Source organism: Lichenostomus cassidix, chromosome 2 (assembly GCF_008360975.1).
Source record: "Lichenostomus cassidix isolate B80296 chromosome 2, HeHo_3.0, whole genome shotgun sequence".
In the NCBI taxonomy this organism is placed as follows: domain Eukaryota; kingdom Metazoa; phylum Chordata; class Aves; order Passeriformes; family Meliphagidae; genus Lichenostomus; species Lichenostomus cassidix.
In genome coordinates this window covers 9,373,177-9,389,646 of record NC_139482.1, presented here as the reverse complement: position 1 = coordinate 9,389,646, position 16,470 = coordinate 9,373,177, and the positions used below count along the sequence as shown (strand labels likewise).

The window sequence follows — 16,470 nt, the reverse complement described above, 5'->3', positions numbered from 1 at the left end:
TGAATGCTCAGTTTGAGCAGCTGTTTGGTAACCAGCTGAGACTTCATGTGCCAGAGAGCAGTGAGAGCTCCTCCAAAGCAGCCCTAGACCTGGAAGTGGAAATTATCCCGGGGCACATTGGCAGACCTGAATTGCAGCTCGATCTTAGTGAAGACTGGGAAAAGATTTGTGATTTAAGCAAATGGACTACTGGTCAGTCAGCAAAAGTCTGGTCTATCCAACAGTATTGTGAGAGCAAGTTCTGTGCCATTTTGCACAGTGGGAATGGCTTCAGTTAATTCAGTGTGTCAGAACCCTCCCTGGCAGCTCCTCCTGAGAATTTTGGATTGAGAGAAGTCATTTGGCAGACCTTCACACTTCATGCTGAACACACTTCAGAGTTACTCAGTTGGATGTGACTGTTCCAAATTAATGTGCTGTTGCCCATATTCTCTCCTTGTCCACTAATACCGGCTCCAGTGCATATGGCAAGTTAATACCCCTTGGTGTGTGCACTCTGCTGCATTAAGTCTGCAGATACAATCTGCAATAACAGGCTTCTGTCTATTATCTTTATAGGTAAACCTCTAAGTAATCACCTGCCTGAAAAAATGTATGTTAAGCTCAGCAAAATCCTATATTTTCTAGCATTTCTTCTTTATTTCTTTTAAAAATATTAGATATAAATTTCCTAAATTTTTATTTCATCCAGGTCACTTTCTATCACTTCCCTTCACGTGTCATTTCAAACAAAACATTAAATACAGAGGGACATGCAGTTGCCATGATCATGGTTTATTTATTAGCATCCCAAATTCTACTGGCTATGTTAGAGAAGACACAGAAGTTAATTGAACTTGAAAAGCTAGCAGACAAAGTTTTAGGACTGGAAGAAGAAGAGTTCCACCAACTCTTTGAGACAGATTTCTAGCAGTGAGACAGGCACTGCCTGGTTAGGTACCCCACCTCAGATTTTGGGGTTAGTTTAAAGCAATAAGATTCACATTTTCACAGTGATAGAAATTTTTCACCAGATTAATTTATTCTAAGATATGTGCATTTGATGCAGCTGTTTATGTAGCTGTAATTGTAGTTTTTAGCACAAATTGTTGCTCTGAAGGTGTGGAATCCAAGTGTTTCTTTACTTCAGTATGGACATGCTATATTTAGTGTGCTGTTTTCTAGACCACACCAAACAATCCAGTACCAGAAGGAATGGTGACTAGAAGCAGCCAAAATTCAAGTTTGAAGAAATAATGGGAGTGAGACTTAGGAGCTTCTGAGTTTTTACTTCAATTTTCTAGACTGATTACATTCTGATCATAATGATTTGTTATGCAAGCGCCATTCTATAAAGTAAAATATGAAATAAAATACAAAATAAAATAATACTACTGTTCTGTCTTAGGGGGCTGTCTGAGAATTAGACTGCAAGGGTTCAGCAGGACTGGATGATCTCCAGAGGTCACTTCCAACCCTAACTATTCTGTGATTGCTTCATTCATAATGTCAGCATTAATATCCAAGACAGTCACATTCTTGTGAGAGACACTTTTTGTGCTAGATTGGAGTAGACAGATCAGCTGTGCAGCAATCTTCTCTAACCCTAATTGAGACAGAAAATACTGAAAGCCAAGGTGAGGAGCAAGGGAGGGTCAGAACTGCCTCTGGGCTTCCAGTTGTGAATCCATGTGACAATTTCAGACAGTGCTTAATTGCAGCAGGTCACATCCAGTGTCCCATCCTGCTGGGAAGACTCAGGTGCAGTTTTGGAAGGAGGATATTTCTGAAAACTGAGGCATTCAAAGACTGTTTCCACCCAGAGCAGCACGGGTGGGCATGCTGTTGTTGCTGGACATGACAAACCTGGTGCTGCAGAACACAGTAGGTTTGGCACTGCAGAGCTGAGGGGCTCTGGAGGGAGGTGCACAACTCCCACTGCTGACTTGACTCTTGTCTGACTTCATAAACATTTCTTTGTGCTGTGTACTGAGCAGAGATTTCAGAAATCACCATTATATTTGTTTTCTTTGCAGGTGAATTTTATACTTTTCATTAGCATTATAAGAATCTTACTGCAGAAGTTAAGATCTCCAGATGTCGGGGGAAATGACCAATCACAGTACAAGTAAGTTTTATTTTTAGATATTATAGACAGAATCAAAATAAGCTCTGTAAGATTTCATCTGCTGAAAAGCAACAGCTGCTGTGTTACTATAATTACATTTAATTCAGAACTACTTTTAGATATGGTTTAATAAATATACTGAAATGGAGATAAATATATTTTTGTAAAACTAAATTTTGTAAAACTAAATTCAATATAAAAAATACTTAATTTCATAAAGACCAACAAGCTATTCTTGAATTTGAGTTTAATCCATGGTTATACTGATAAAAAGTATATGGTGAGTAACATCTTTCTTTTGATATATAAATGTTTCATTTTGACATAAGAAAAGTTTCAAAATCAAAACATTTTCTTTCAACCTCCATAAAAGCTTTTCATTTTTAATTTCTAAAATACTTACGTATTTTAAGAGCTGAAAAGAAGTTATATTGCTTTCAAAAATTAAAAAATTTAGTATGTTTTATATTGATCTAAAATACCATCTTTGCTAGAGGAAGACGGTTGTTTCTGGCTGACATCAACTTCATTTCTGTTCAGACTTTCTTCTTTTGTGCTTAGGTTTGAGCATCAAATCCTTAAACATCTCTTGTTTCCACAGCTTTAAAATTAACAGAAGCTGGGGGCTAGTTCAAATGCATTACTAAAATTGTTTTGTTCTTTATTGACTTTTCTGTTATTGTTTATTGTAAGAGCTGCTGGATGTGTAATCTGCTGTTTGCAGAATCTGATGTAGTAGGTCTTATTTTAAAGCCCAGACACAGAACTTACAATTCAGGGTGTCAATATGATACTTCAGTGACAAAACCTAACATAAGGACAGAAAATCCAAAGCCATGCAAGTGGCCTTTGAAACTGTGCACTTGGATAACACTTCTCTTTCATTTAAAATATACTGAATTCCTGTTCTAAAAGCTGATAAGACATGGTATGGAGGAGTAAAGAATATCTTTAAAGCCAAGGGAAGTAGGACCTTGTGTGTTTCATAGACAATGTGACATTTGATGTAAAAAGTGGAGAATTCTGATGTGCCACAGGGAAGTCAACACAACTGGACTGAAACACACCTTTGTTTTCAGGAGCTACAAGGGTCTTGTTTTGTGTTTGTTGATTCAATTATCTGAACATATGGGAGAACTAAATGAATCTAGATGAAATTGTGCAATTGCCACATCATTATTTAGCACAATGGCCAACCTATAGGCAGGAAATCCCCTCAAGTTGACTTCTTGTGACATAAGGTTTTCTTTGTTTCCATGTGGTATTTTTGTATTTTTTGAAAATGAGGCTTTCCCTTCCTTTCAGTTCCACCATTTTCCAGTTTACTGTAGCACTTCACAATATGAAATGTTCACATTAATAGCAACCTTGTCCTTCATTATTCAGCCCTGTGAATTCTCTGCTTTTAGCATTTGATTGCCTGATTAAGTTTGCATTTCTGGTCTTTAGCCAATACCCATGGGAAAGTAGATTAACCTCCTCAAGAAACTGCATCTACAGAGCAAATTAAAGATCTGGGAGGTTCATTTTTAAAATTACAAATGCATTTTCTAAAATGCAGAGAAGAATAAGACTATTTTGTTTGTCCCTTCACTAAAATGTAAGTGCAGTATAGAGAAAGTAGCATCAACTAGACAAAAATTATTAAAACAAGCATAGAGTGAAAGTGAAATTCAAATCTAAACTGAATACTACTCATGCAAGTCACCATTTTTCTTCCCCTCCTCTGAACCTGCTTGTACCTGGTTCCACTCTTTTTGTTGTTCATTTTACTTTTGCAGTGGATAAGGTTAGATTCAAATAAAATCAGTTTTCCTTTTTACTTGGGAAACCAGGAAATTTGCTACCAGTGTCATCTCTCCAGCTGTAAACGAATTTTTTCTGCTAAGGGAAATCTATTTGTCCTGCTTCTGGTATCATCTTTAGATGTGAGGGTTTTACTATTCTTGAGAAACTTTGCTGTCAGAAATTATTATTTCCACATAAAAAGATGCAGCTCCTGGGATATTATGAACAAAGCAAGGCCATGAAGACTGACACAGAAAAAACAAAACTACTTGAAATACCTTAACTTTTCTGTTAGAATAGGTGAATTCACAACAGCATCATTCCACTGTTGAGTCAAGTTATATTCATCAAGACAGTGATGAATTATGGAAAGCAACATTATAACTTCTTGAATTTTATCTGATACGAGACATCCAAAATTGTGCATGACTGGCCCTGTATAATATATAAAACTGATATTATTAGCGTGAAATAAATGACAGATAAGGTAAAAGTGGCAATTTGTTATTTCAGTAGTTTCACGAGTTGTTTGTCAGAGCAGTTCTGCTTAGTAATTTGAAGTTCTCTTTCCTTAATTTCAGTAGTGCGTGCTGCTAAAATGTGTTATGTAATTGACAACATTGAAAATTGTTTAAGGGTGTATGCTTAATACCATCAGTAAGGCTATGAAATTTTAGTGTTTGGGGCTCATGAAAATCTCACAGTTGAGTTTATTCTGGATTACATTTCCTAGGTACTATTTGCATATTGTGCATGTGCAATGTACAGACTAACCATATAGTTACACATGCAAAGGAAATTAACAGCAGTCAATGTCAAAAGAGAGATTTTACCTTCCACACTTGAGGATCTGCCAGTATGACTTTTCAGGAAGCCATCCTCACTTTCCACTCTGAGCACTCTGAACTTTTAATGCCAGGTAAAAAATATTTTGAGAGATATAGGCAGCTCATGACACTTTGTCAGATGTGGTCTTGTGGAATAATGCAGGAAAACCCCATACAGGTGTATGTAAATGACATTGCATCAAGTTCTTCTCTGAGTAAAACAAGATCTCATCATTAAATTTCAGCTTTTTCTCTTCTATTTACCCAGGAGACTTGCAAAATCCACGCTGTTGCTTATTCCATTATTTGGAGTTCACTACACAGTGTTTGCTCTATTTCCTGACCGCAGTTCCAACAACTACAAAATCATCTTTGAGCTGTGTTTGGGATCTTTTCAGGTAAATTCTAAGGTTTTTACTCAAAAGAAGTTATATTGACCTAGGTTGGAGCTGCCTACTAACTCAGGAATATTGTCTCTTTCCAGGGGTTGATTGTTGCAGTCCTGTATTGTTTTTTGAACAGTGAAGTAAGTCTCACCTTTCCTACTGAGAATGTTAAATATTGGTTTTAGTAAATGTATAAGTGCCCCTTTAATTCTGCTCTCATACATGAAACTGTTTTAGAAGATGTTTGCATTTCTATTAATAGAATATATGTGTGACAGTTTTTGTGCAACAGGAAAAATCAGTGTAGTTGAGTGAAGAGTTTTAAGAGCTGTTTAAAATCTAATTCCTTGCAAACTGAGGTGTTCATGTCTTCTGTAACTTAATGTGATCTTATCTAGCTCTGTTAGAAGCAATATGGATTGTGCAAGTGAGGTACAACAAGCCTGGAAATGTATCCAGAACTTGAAATACCATTTAGAAAGTATTTAGGGATAATGTTTTGTCAGTAGCTAAACCTCAGAACAGCAGCAGATTTTCAGAAGTGCTCAGCATGTCGTAGTTTTCATAGTCTCAGCTAAGAAAGATGCAAGGAATTCTTTTTGACTTCAGCCACCATGCAGTGTCTGACAGAAGAAATCTGTCCGAAGAAGACACCTGCCTGCCCAGAGAATCAGCATTCAGCTCTCCTGGATGCTATTCTGGTCTTTGATATTCAGGAGATGCCTGATTTTGGGCTAATCATTTGATTCCGTGCCTTAAGTACAAGTGATAAATAGCTAGATACTAAAAGCTGATGCTGCAGCACAAGTGATACAAAACTGGTTTTTGAAAGTAGCCTCGGAGCATCTCTTCACTCAAAATGTAGGCACAGTGTTTGCCTCAGTTTTGTGACCTTTGTAAAAACTGATTGGATGATGCCATCCACAGGGACCATGAAAGGCTTGTGGAGAGGGGAAAAGAACCTCAAGAGGTTCAGCAGGGCCAAGTTCAAGGTCTGTGCAGTGCTGACTGAGGGATGGAGGGGTTGAGAGCCATCCAGCAGAAAAAGACTTGGGGATGAAAAGCAGGCTCTGAGCTGGCAGTGTGCACTTGTAGCCCAAAAAGCCAACTGTATTCAGCATCAAAAAGCACAACCAGCAAGTCAGGAGAGGTGAATTGTCATCAGCACAAGAAAGATGTGGACCTGTTAGGGCAAGTCCAGAGGAGGCCACAAAAATTACCAGAAGGCTGGAACAGCTCTCCTGTGAAAGTAGGGTAAGGGAGTAGGGATTGTTCAGCCTGGGGAAGAGAAGGATCTGGGGAGACTTTATAGCACCTTCCAGTACCTAAAGCGGGGATTGTAAGGAAGATGGCAAAAGACTTTTTAGCAGGACCTGTAGTGACAGGCAAGGAATAACTGTTTTAAATTGAAACATGGTAAATTTAGATTGTGTATAAGGAAAAATCTTCCCTGTGAGAATGGTGGGCACACTGTAGCAGGTTGCCCAGAGAAGCTGTGGATGCCCCATTTTTGGAAGAGTTCAAGTTCAGGTTGGATGGGACTCTGAGCACCTGGTCTGGTGGAAGTCTTCCTGCCCCTGGAAGGGGGTAGAATTACATAATCTTTAAAAGTTTGTACCAATCCAAAGCATTCTATGATTTATTCCTAGTTATCCCCATGTAACAGTCAATACACGTAGAAAAGTTCCTCACATAAAAGAGAATTTTCAGCTCACATTGTGCATTTTCTTTTTAATGCAGGTGCAGGGGGAGCTGAAAAGAAAGTGGCGGAGTTTGTGCTGGAAGCAGACAGCAGGCAGAGATTACAGACTCCACAGCTCATCCATTTCTCGAAATGGATCAGAAAGTGTTTCTCAGCTCCACCGGAATTCCAGAGCTCACTCATTTATGCAGACAGAGACCACCATGATATAAATGAGCTAGGTCCCCCAAAACGTGAAAAACTGTGGGATATATCATTCATTATGCAGCTTGATGTGGTATTTTATAAAACGTACAGTTTAGTGCTTTGCTTTTATACATGTTGGTACTTGGGGAATTGGTTTGTGCAGCCAACCTGTTAATTAATAACAGAGAAGCCTGCCCCATGGATGCTTTTTGTTTTGTTTAAATGGTATTCATATTAATTCTGATGTTCTCTTGCAGTTTACTAGCCGTAACAATTCAAAAACTCATTTTGAATCCCCTTTCCCTCCAACGTGGCTACAAGATACATGCATGGTACCCTGTTCATTGCAGACTGCTTTGGAACATGTAAGGGTTAAGACGGGAAGCAAGAAACTTTCTTACACTTTATTTATACTTAAGGAAACATTGCCTTAAGGACTAGGAAATACTTTTCTAATTATGGAAAATAAAATATAAAAAAAAAATAAATCTAAGACCATAATTAACCTCAGTGGGAGTTCAGTGTGCTAATCCAGGAAATCATGAGCATGATTTACACAGAGAAAAAAAGTAGTACTTCTAGGCTAATGGTATAAATTTCAGAGATTACTTTCTACAGAGTTTGATTCCAATCCTGTTGTTACTTTCAAAAGTGCCTAGTTTAATGTTTTGGTGCAGAATGTAGGGCTACCTTTACAGTCCATACAGAAAAGCCTACTATATTAGTTTTGAATAAAACTGCAACATTTTCCAATAGTGCTAATCCAATCATCAGTTGTTCTCTTCTGTTTGAAGTCAGAGATCTGTGTTGATTTTTCATGAAGCAATTTTCTAAAGAGATGTGTTTCATTGCTAAAGGATAAACAGCCTTGGATAGCACATTACACATTGAAAATACCAGATTTTACAGTATTTTCATTGAAATATATCTCTAGGACTACATATTTGACAGCTAAACACAAGGAATATAGCAGTGAAGTTACAAGTAACATTTAAAGTAAAATGTAAATTCTTTTAGGTTTATTCAGTTCTATATCTATCTGAAATTATTTAAAATTAGTCCTTGCCATGACTCCAGCAAAAAAATATTAGACAGAATCCCTAAAGATTACCATAAAAGGCATAAAGAAGGAATTTTCAACAATGCCAAGTGTCTTATGTAGCCACATTTAAAAAAAAAAGGCAGAGAACTGACAGAGTCTTAGAAAAATACACAGAACATTTCCACTCTTTAAAAGAAATAAACCAAATGATGTTTTCTTCCCGTGTCACATTTAAACACATCCACCCTACATAACGAGTGGGAATAATATGTATTTGCATGAGTACCTCCAAAAAAGCCATTGCCCTGTTATTTCAGATAACAGATTGTATGGAGCCAGCAGAATCCAAGGTTCCTACTCTTGTCAGATAAAGGGAAAACAGCAGCAAGGGCATATCTTGGCAGGCATATCTCTACGTCCTTGAAAATACTAGCAGTCCTGGGAATATTGTCAGCAGCTGTCAAAGTGTCCCTACAAATCTTGGTCTAATTTAATCCAGCTATTTATCAGTCAAATGCAATTTATTTTAATGGGGTTGCCCTGGAGTCATACAAAGTTTTGTCAGACCAAAGATAGAAAGGCCCCCATGGTTCACATCACTACTGCAGAACAGGTAATGTGGTGAGTGTTACATGACACCAGTAGATATCAACTGAGTTGAACAATAATCACTTGATTAATTGTTCCTTACAAAATGTGAATTTAAAGAAGATACTGATCACTTCCAGATCATTCATCATGTTTTCTGCTTGGCAGAGTAACTGTAAGATTCTGGATGGAAGTAAGCTGCCTGAGGACATTCCCATGGGGTCTAAACATGTGCTCCTACACATGTATTTAAACTAAATCTATTCCCAAAGACTTTAGACTGAGAGAACACTGCTAAACTTCAGCATTTTTCCTGGATCTCTGGAAAAACTTATCACAAGCTCTTAACTGCAAATACATGAAGACCCATTGGAGCTTTGGGAGCTGCTTTTGTACCTAAATTAAACACATCTGTGCACTTTAGGCTTCTTTGTCTGAAGTGGCATTGGGACTGCTCAGCTCCCTGAGATGTGACGTGCAGGATGTTCTTTTTTTCCCTAAATTCCTAGGGTGGAAAGGCACATGTGACAAGCATTCAAGTGTGCTCATCTCTTTGCTCAAATGAGGTTATGTGAGCGAGCTGACACACAGACAGAATGATAGCTCAGAAATAGAGGTTTCAAGCAGTCATTTCCATCAGTCTGTTCTGCATGATGCATCACCAATTATACGTGTTTGTAACACATTGTATCCTAGAGAAAACTGTCTTTGTTCTAATTAGAGGAGCATGGAGAAAAATCTGCATTTTAATTATTTCTGGGTTATAAAAAAGAAAAGCCTTAACAAGAAAACACATTTTACATTGCAACAAACCAGCACTGTTTCCTTTAACAGGGTGCAGATGCATTTGCTCTTGATTCTACTTTTCATGTAGGGCAAAATGCAAGGTGAGACAATGAATTTGCACCAGTGGGAGAACATTGGTTGTATCACTAAGTTTGTAAAGGACTATGTGGACATGTAAAGAATTGCACACAGAGGAGAGAGGTGCTGTATATATTTTTCTTTCAGACCAGTGAAAAGTACAGTACTTTGAGAACCTCATGCCTCTATTATAATCTAAGTGCAGATAATCTAAATACTGTTTTGTGAGACAGTTTGACTTAATAATGCTTTGTGCAAGCATTATCATGGCAGTAAGGACCCAGAGGGCACTGTGCTCGCTTGTTTTTACTCCGAGAAAATTTCTGATTTTCAAATAACTGTGCAAAGCTACAGCATCAATGCTACCATCACCAGTTTGGCTTTCAGCTGCCTTTTCGTGGTCAGATACACATCGTATAAAAATGTCTGTAAAAGGTGCAGAACAGCTTGACAAATCTAGAACTTGATCGATATTTTGTATCTTTACAACATCCAGAACAAGATAGCTTCTCATGACTTTGTCTTTCATTGCATTTTGCTGAGGAGTGTGATGTTCAATGCTCTTGCTCTGTGCTGTGGTGGCTCTAAAGTGTCGAAAGAACAATGCAATGAAACATCATTTAGCCTTCTGTCATCCCTAATCCTAGTTCTTACTCAGTCCTAGCAGCATCAGAGGAGGAAGCAGAGGCTGCTCAACAAGGGTGACGTTTCCCTGTTCCTCCCTTTCTTTATTGCTTTACTGCCTTTTTCCCTTTGGTTTCATCAGAGTCCAAACTGAGATGTAAAGTCTTCAGAGCAGGAAACTTGGTTTTTTTGTCCATCCCCACTTAAAAGCCAGTAGCACACCTTGTACTTACTGAGCAAGAACGGTGATACAGTTCACTCCCAGTACTGTGGTTAATTGCTGTGCTTTTCCTCCCCTGGGGGCACCATTAATTCTGAGTGATTTCTGTCAGCATTACCTGCTGCTGATCCCTGAGGAACACAGTGACAATTTGCTCTCCAGTTACTAACCAGAATTAAAAAGTATATATGGACACTGACTGAAATTTCCCTCTGCAGTTGATTTCAGCTGGGTGCTTGATACACTCAGGTGAAACTCATCTGCCCTGGTTTCAGTGTCTAAAAGCTGCATGTTTGAGCTGAAGACTCTTTTAAAGTGCCTTCCACAGTCATCATAGAGCAATAGGCACTAGCTGAGGGTGATTCCTTTTGTGTTCACCTGGGCATCTGAGGTAGGAGAGCTGGACCCAGTTTTCTCTGTATGTACTATAAAATGAGCCTGGGGTAGCTTGCTAGTACTTAGAATTCTCACTCTATATTCTGAAATAGGTAAGATGTATCCCCCCAGAAGAGATCATTAAGTTATCTGGGTAATATTACACAGATACTCCTTTTTAAGCCAATTAATTTGGGTTGGCCAACGTTATTTCCAGGAAATGTAATGTAATTGCAGTGTAATTCAAAAGGTTAGGCAGTGGAGGAGCCCACAGTTCATTTGGCCAGCTGTCCCTGTCCTTCACTGCCTTCCATGATAAATCCTACAGCCTTATGTCCCATTTGGATTTGCCTGGCCTCAGCTTCCAACAAATGTTTGGGGTGAGGTGTTTGGCTTTTTGCCTTTATAGAGGGGTCATATGCTAAAAGAATGTGCTTTAGAGTACCCAAAATTTTCTTTATGTCATGTCTTGAAAATCACTCCTTAAATCAAGTCTTGATGTCTTCTCTGAGAAATTAAATAGTTCAAATATTTTAAATTCTGACAGCAAAGCAGTTTTCTGAAATATTCTTCCTGATTCCCTTCTGTGCTCCATTTCATCCATAACAGCTTTGGCCAAGAGAAGCAAAGAAAGCATTTCAGTTTCTCCTGCTTTAGGAATGCACACAGCATTGACCACAGGGGCTTTGCAAAATAGCCTTGGGAATATGGAGAGCACCCTCTTAGCTGTTGAAAGCAGTGCTGGTTTGCATGAACTTTTAGGAATCTGACATGTATTTAAGGAAATGCTCCTTGCTGGGGTGCATGAGAGCCCAAGAGGCTGCCCCTGAAGGGCATGGTGATGGGTGCTGCAGGTAGCCAGCTGAGGAATACCCAGTTTAAGCAGGTTTTAGGACTGTATTCTAGCAAAAAAGAGGTAATTGTTGGCAAATAGCATTACAAAAAGCCACCTACAGTCAAGCTGGTGCCAGCCTACCCCACTCTGTAGCGTCTGCTTCATGTCCTGATCCACCCCAGGCTTCCCTTTGCCTTTAATATGATAAAGGGGGAAGTGGTAGGCATAGACCCTCAGCAAACCAGAGACTGTCTGGGACAGATTGATGAAATAACTCATTGCCATGTGTCACACACTCTGTGTGTAAGGACTAAGATAAATCATCTTCATCATTTGCCTTCCATTTTTCTAAAAAAACTCTTCTTTTGACTGTGTATCTGCCCAGTTCAGCAAATTGACTGGGGATAAAGTCCAAACTCAGTCTATACAGATTTTTTTCAGACATCCCTAATGAAAAATCAATCACTAAATATGTCTGATGAAAAGAAAAGAACTGGCAAGTAACCTGCAGAGAAAGCTGCTAAGTGTATAAGGGTCATTCTCTGAACAATTACTGTCTGTGCATAGTGATACAGGAAACACTTTTACCTACAGAAGTACCTTCGTGTTACCATGAGTGCCTATATAAGCTGTGGGCTATCAGTACTATCCTGACACAACCAAATACAGAAGTTAGTATGCAGTGCTAGTCTGTTGATGAAAAAAAACTGAATAAAAAATGTGTTCTAACATGCATGTTACAAGAGTACATCAGGATAACTTTTAAAAGGAGTATTCTGTGATATGGTTGAACCACTCTGTGTTGAAATCTGGGTTTGAAATCTTAGGAACATTTTGATTGTCAGCTAAAGCCGTGACTGAAATGCCCCAAACCCCTCTATTTCCTAAAGCACTGTAATAAGTTTATGATAACCTGCAGCTTTTTTTGTCCTGGCACATTAATAGGAGTATTACTTCGAAATTCTCTTTTGTCATCTTTGTTATAACTTTATATCTGTCAAGTATGGTGAAAATTAAAGATGATGTAAATGAATGTGATTATTTTTTACAAAATGTACAGATTATGATGTTGTATAGATTAATGTGTGTAAATAGATTTCATACTGTAATTCACTATGGTTTTCTTCTGGTTTTGCTCTTTTGTTCTTTTCTGGTTTCAGTTTTTAGTGTCACATACCTAACAGCCTTCTCTGAGATGTTATATATAAAGCTGTGAACAAATAAGTGTTTACATCTTTATGCTATTACAGATAATAGTAGCTAACAACACCATAATGGACTGAAGAGGAATCAGAGAATAAAAATTTTAAAAGTTTTGCACAAAAATTCTGTTATTTATGTTTGTAAAAGATTGTGTAAAACTGTGCATTTTTCTCACTGATTCAGTGGCTCATGGCAATGCTAAAGGATGTGGCTAAGTTAATATTTCACTTTTTAATTCTGTAGTTGTTAGAAATACATTTTTAAGAAAAATAACCCCTACAAGAGATGCTTCACTGAGGAATACATAGCTTCCTGCAACCTAGATGTGCTTGCAGGGCCATGAGAATGGCACCCACCTAGAGCAGACCCAGGTGATCCCATAGGTTGTGTATGGCAACATCTCCACAGCCATCAGCTATTTTGGACTTACTAAGGCTGCAGAGGTAACACTATACACCATGTTTTTCTTCCCTAAAAGAAATGTATCTATTCCTATACCTGAAATGGGAATGGACACAGGGAAGAAACTGGCAGTGGTGTGTTGCTGGTGGGGCCAGGGAGAGAGGTGAGGACATGTGGGGGAGGATGTGGCACCTCATGGGGCAGTTCCTGCCCTGGCAGTGACTGTGAGCAGGGACAGAGAGTCTGTCCCCTTCTGCACACAACAGAAGAAGCCACACCACCCAAAGGGCTCCTCTGAGCCTTTGGGAGACCTGAGCTCTCATTCTGACCCACCTCCCCCTCCAAGCTAAAAGAGCAGCCCCACAGCCAGCTCACCCTGATATCTGCAGTGAGCTGCTCTGGAGCTGATGAGCAGGACAGCCAGGGTGCAGATGAACAAGGACACTGAACCCTTCCCATCAGCTCTGGCAACAGCACCTGCAGGTCTCCATGGCAAGTCTCAGTTTTGTCACATGCAGAAGTGGATCCCTTACAAAAGTTCTGGATAATTAAAGAAATTATTATCCCCAGAGTACAAGCAGTGTACTGTAGAGGGGAAGAATAAGGGAGCCTGCACTCCAGAAGCAGCTGAAAGAAGCAAACACTTCTCTGACAATTCCTACATGGTCACACTGGGCAGCATCAGCTGCAGGAGTTTCTCTATACTCATATCCACTGTTCCACAGGCAGCTGTGAATGCAGCACAAAACTCCTTTTCTGCTGATTGCAATGAGGAGCTGCCAACTGGGACATTCAAAAAGGTAAGGAAGACCAGTGGCTGGAATGGTGAAAGAGTCAGAAAGACTGTCTGTCTTCCCTTCATCTCTGTATGAGCTGAATGGAAGACCTACAGCAAGAGAAAAGGTATGGCAGACTGGGTGTGTTTATGTGTGAAAGTTTGGTATGCACTGTAGAATGAGGTTACTTTTAGAGATCACCTTGTTTTCCCCTGGCAGTGAATAAGCCAAATCCCCATTTAACTCCCAGTTCCAGTGCCATTCCCAGCAGTTCCCAGTTCTGCTCGTACCAAGGCAGAGGTCAGCCCTAGGGTGACAGTGACATTCTAGAGGGGGATTGGCACAGCCCACGAGGAGGATCAGGGTGCTCATGAGGAGAGCCCATGCTCAGGAAAAGCAGCATTTCCCTTACACCCTGCAGCCTGCTGTGCACAGGCCATGTCTGTGTGTGGCTCCCCTAAAACACTGCCCTGCCTGGGGAGTTTGGGAATGACTTTCAGGTCATTCCAGCTTGCAAATGGGATTCCTTGGACTCCACAATGCTAGTGAATTTAAAAAGTCCTAAATAATGAGACCCTATTGATGCCTGAACAGGGCTTATCTAAAACAGAGGCTAGGCAGAGTTAGGAGAATAAAAAGCAGTTAGATTTATAAAAGGCCTTTAAGGTGCATTCAGGGCAGACAAAGCCTACTTGAGAGGCTACACCCAAAATGAACAACGAGGTTTTTGTATTTTATAGGTTCTGTCCATTAACATATCAAGCCTTAATCCTCCAATTACACTTTCAGGTGATGATGTCAATTGCTCCAAGTTTGCTCCCCTGAATTCACTGTGGTTTATATATTTTGGGGCTCTGAAGCAGCAAAGTGTCCTTGGATTTCCAACTGAGAGGAATTGTTTTGTCTAAAATTCTGGGAACAGCAGCTTTAGCACCCTATATGGAGTCCAGAGTTATACACTACAATCACAGTGTATAACTCTGTATACACAAAAAATATAGAAGCTTAAAATTCTAAGGCATTGCTATGAGTCCAACTGAATAAAATAAAATTATTTCTGTTAATTAAGTTCTCTTATTTACAATCAACTATATTTTAATATCCTTATCTTAACATAGACTGGGATATATTGTGAGCTAGCTGACATGCAATTTAAGTTGAATTATTGTTTCAAACCATTTAATAGGTAAGTATATGTTGTGTCAAACCACTAAATAAGTATCTATTGCATCAAAATAGGTATAGATTTTTCACACAGGACAAATAAATATTTTTCTAGTAATATCCTACAGAGTATAGTCAAGTACCCTAGGATATTCAGTTAAATATGGATATTGGATTTGGAAGACAACAGAAATCAAAATGAAGAGCTGTGCTTCATGTTGAAATCCTTCTGGATTTCTCAGTTGGTTCCTTTGTAATTGAGACTGCTTCTCAACACAATCCTGTTAAGCTGTGAAATTCTCTGTTCAGAAAGGCTTTATTTAGCAATAGCCCTTGGCCACAGCTTATCCCTGGTTTCCTGCTTATATTCTTCACCTGCTCTTAATTAGTGCCTTGGGCTTTGCCTGCCTGCCTCTGTAGGATATGAAAAAATACTCTGCAAATAATGAGGGAATCAGTAAGCAAGTTTATAACAGTATAATTAATAATGGATTCTAACTACAAGGGGACATTTTGTTATACAGAACTGCATTCACGAGAAGCAATTGGAAAATTAAAATATAATCTGGGTAATACAAAAAATTGTGCTATATAGGATGACTGTGCCTTAGCCAGGTGATGAATTGGACAATTTAATCATTCCTGCAGATTATGGCTTCTGTTATTTAGATAAATACCAAAATCATATGGTCTGTTTCAAAAAACACTTAACTTGACCTTATTACTCAACAATAAAAACATGGAGAAAAACAGTTTCCCTCAAATACACAACATCTTTAAAAAATCATTTTTGTTTTGCCTTTGAAGTCCATAACATCCTGTTTCTTGGATTAGGACAGTAATTTATCAATTTAGACACTTGAAAGTACCACTTTGTTGTTAAACATATGGAATTAATATAGTTAATAAGTTCGGGTTTTTAAAATCCTTTAAAAGCCCAACATATTCCTTGATCAGGGTATAGCTCTGGTTGCTTGTCCTGGTGCCCTGAACATGAGCTGAAAGCAGCTTGCAAGACACAGGCAATATTGGTTGGTTTTTTTCATAATTTAGGGATAGTTCATTTCTGCTTAACTGGAAACTTCTCACTGGTGTTCTGACAGGGCTGTGCTAGAGATATGTTGAGGTTTTCCCACTCTTTCAGCAGTTAACAGAATCTGAATCTTGATTTAAACCAAGAGACCCCCCGATTTTATTGTGCCACTCTCAGGACAATCAGTAGGAATATATTTTACAATGCAAACCTTTCTGGCTCCACTGCAGTGAAGCATTGGATTTATAGCAATGTTTTCAAAAATACTAATGAGAAGGGGGAGAGTTTAAGTTTAAAGGATTAAAGTCCAGTAACAACTGTTCTTGGGTGCGCAAAAATCAGCAGCAG

General features: G+C 38.8%; 1 protein-coding gene across 2 annotated transcripts in view; it reads left to right on the top strand.

Moving 5' to 3' along the window:
* The window catches only part of VIPR2 (vasoactive intestinal peptide receptor 2), a 49,464-nt gene extending 36,594 nt beyond the window's left edge, over window positions 1-12,870 (top strand). For both annotated transcript variants that reach the window (XM_085050295.1, XM_085050296.1), the window contains exons 10-13: window positions 2,016-2,107; window positions 4,991-5,120; window positions 5,207-5,248; window positions 6,849-12,870. In XM_085050295.1, the coding sequence (XP_084906421.1) occupies window positions 2,016-2,107; window positions 4,991-5,120; window positions 5,207-5,248; window positions 6,849-7,022 (438 nt within the window). In that variant the 3' untranslated portion in view covers window positions 7,023-12,870. The remainder of the gene's footprint in view (window positions 1-2,015; window positions 2,108-4,990; window positions 5,121-5,206; window positions 5,249-6,848) is intronic.
* The last annotated feature ends 3,600 nt before the right edge of the window (window positions 12,871-16,470 follow it).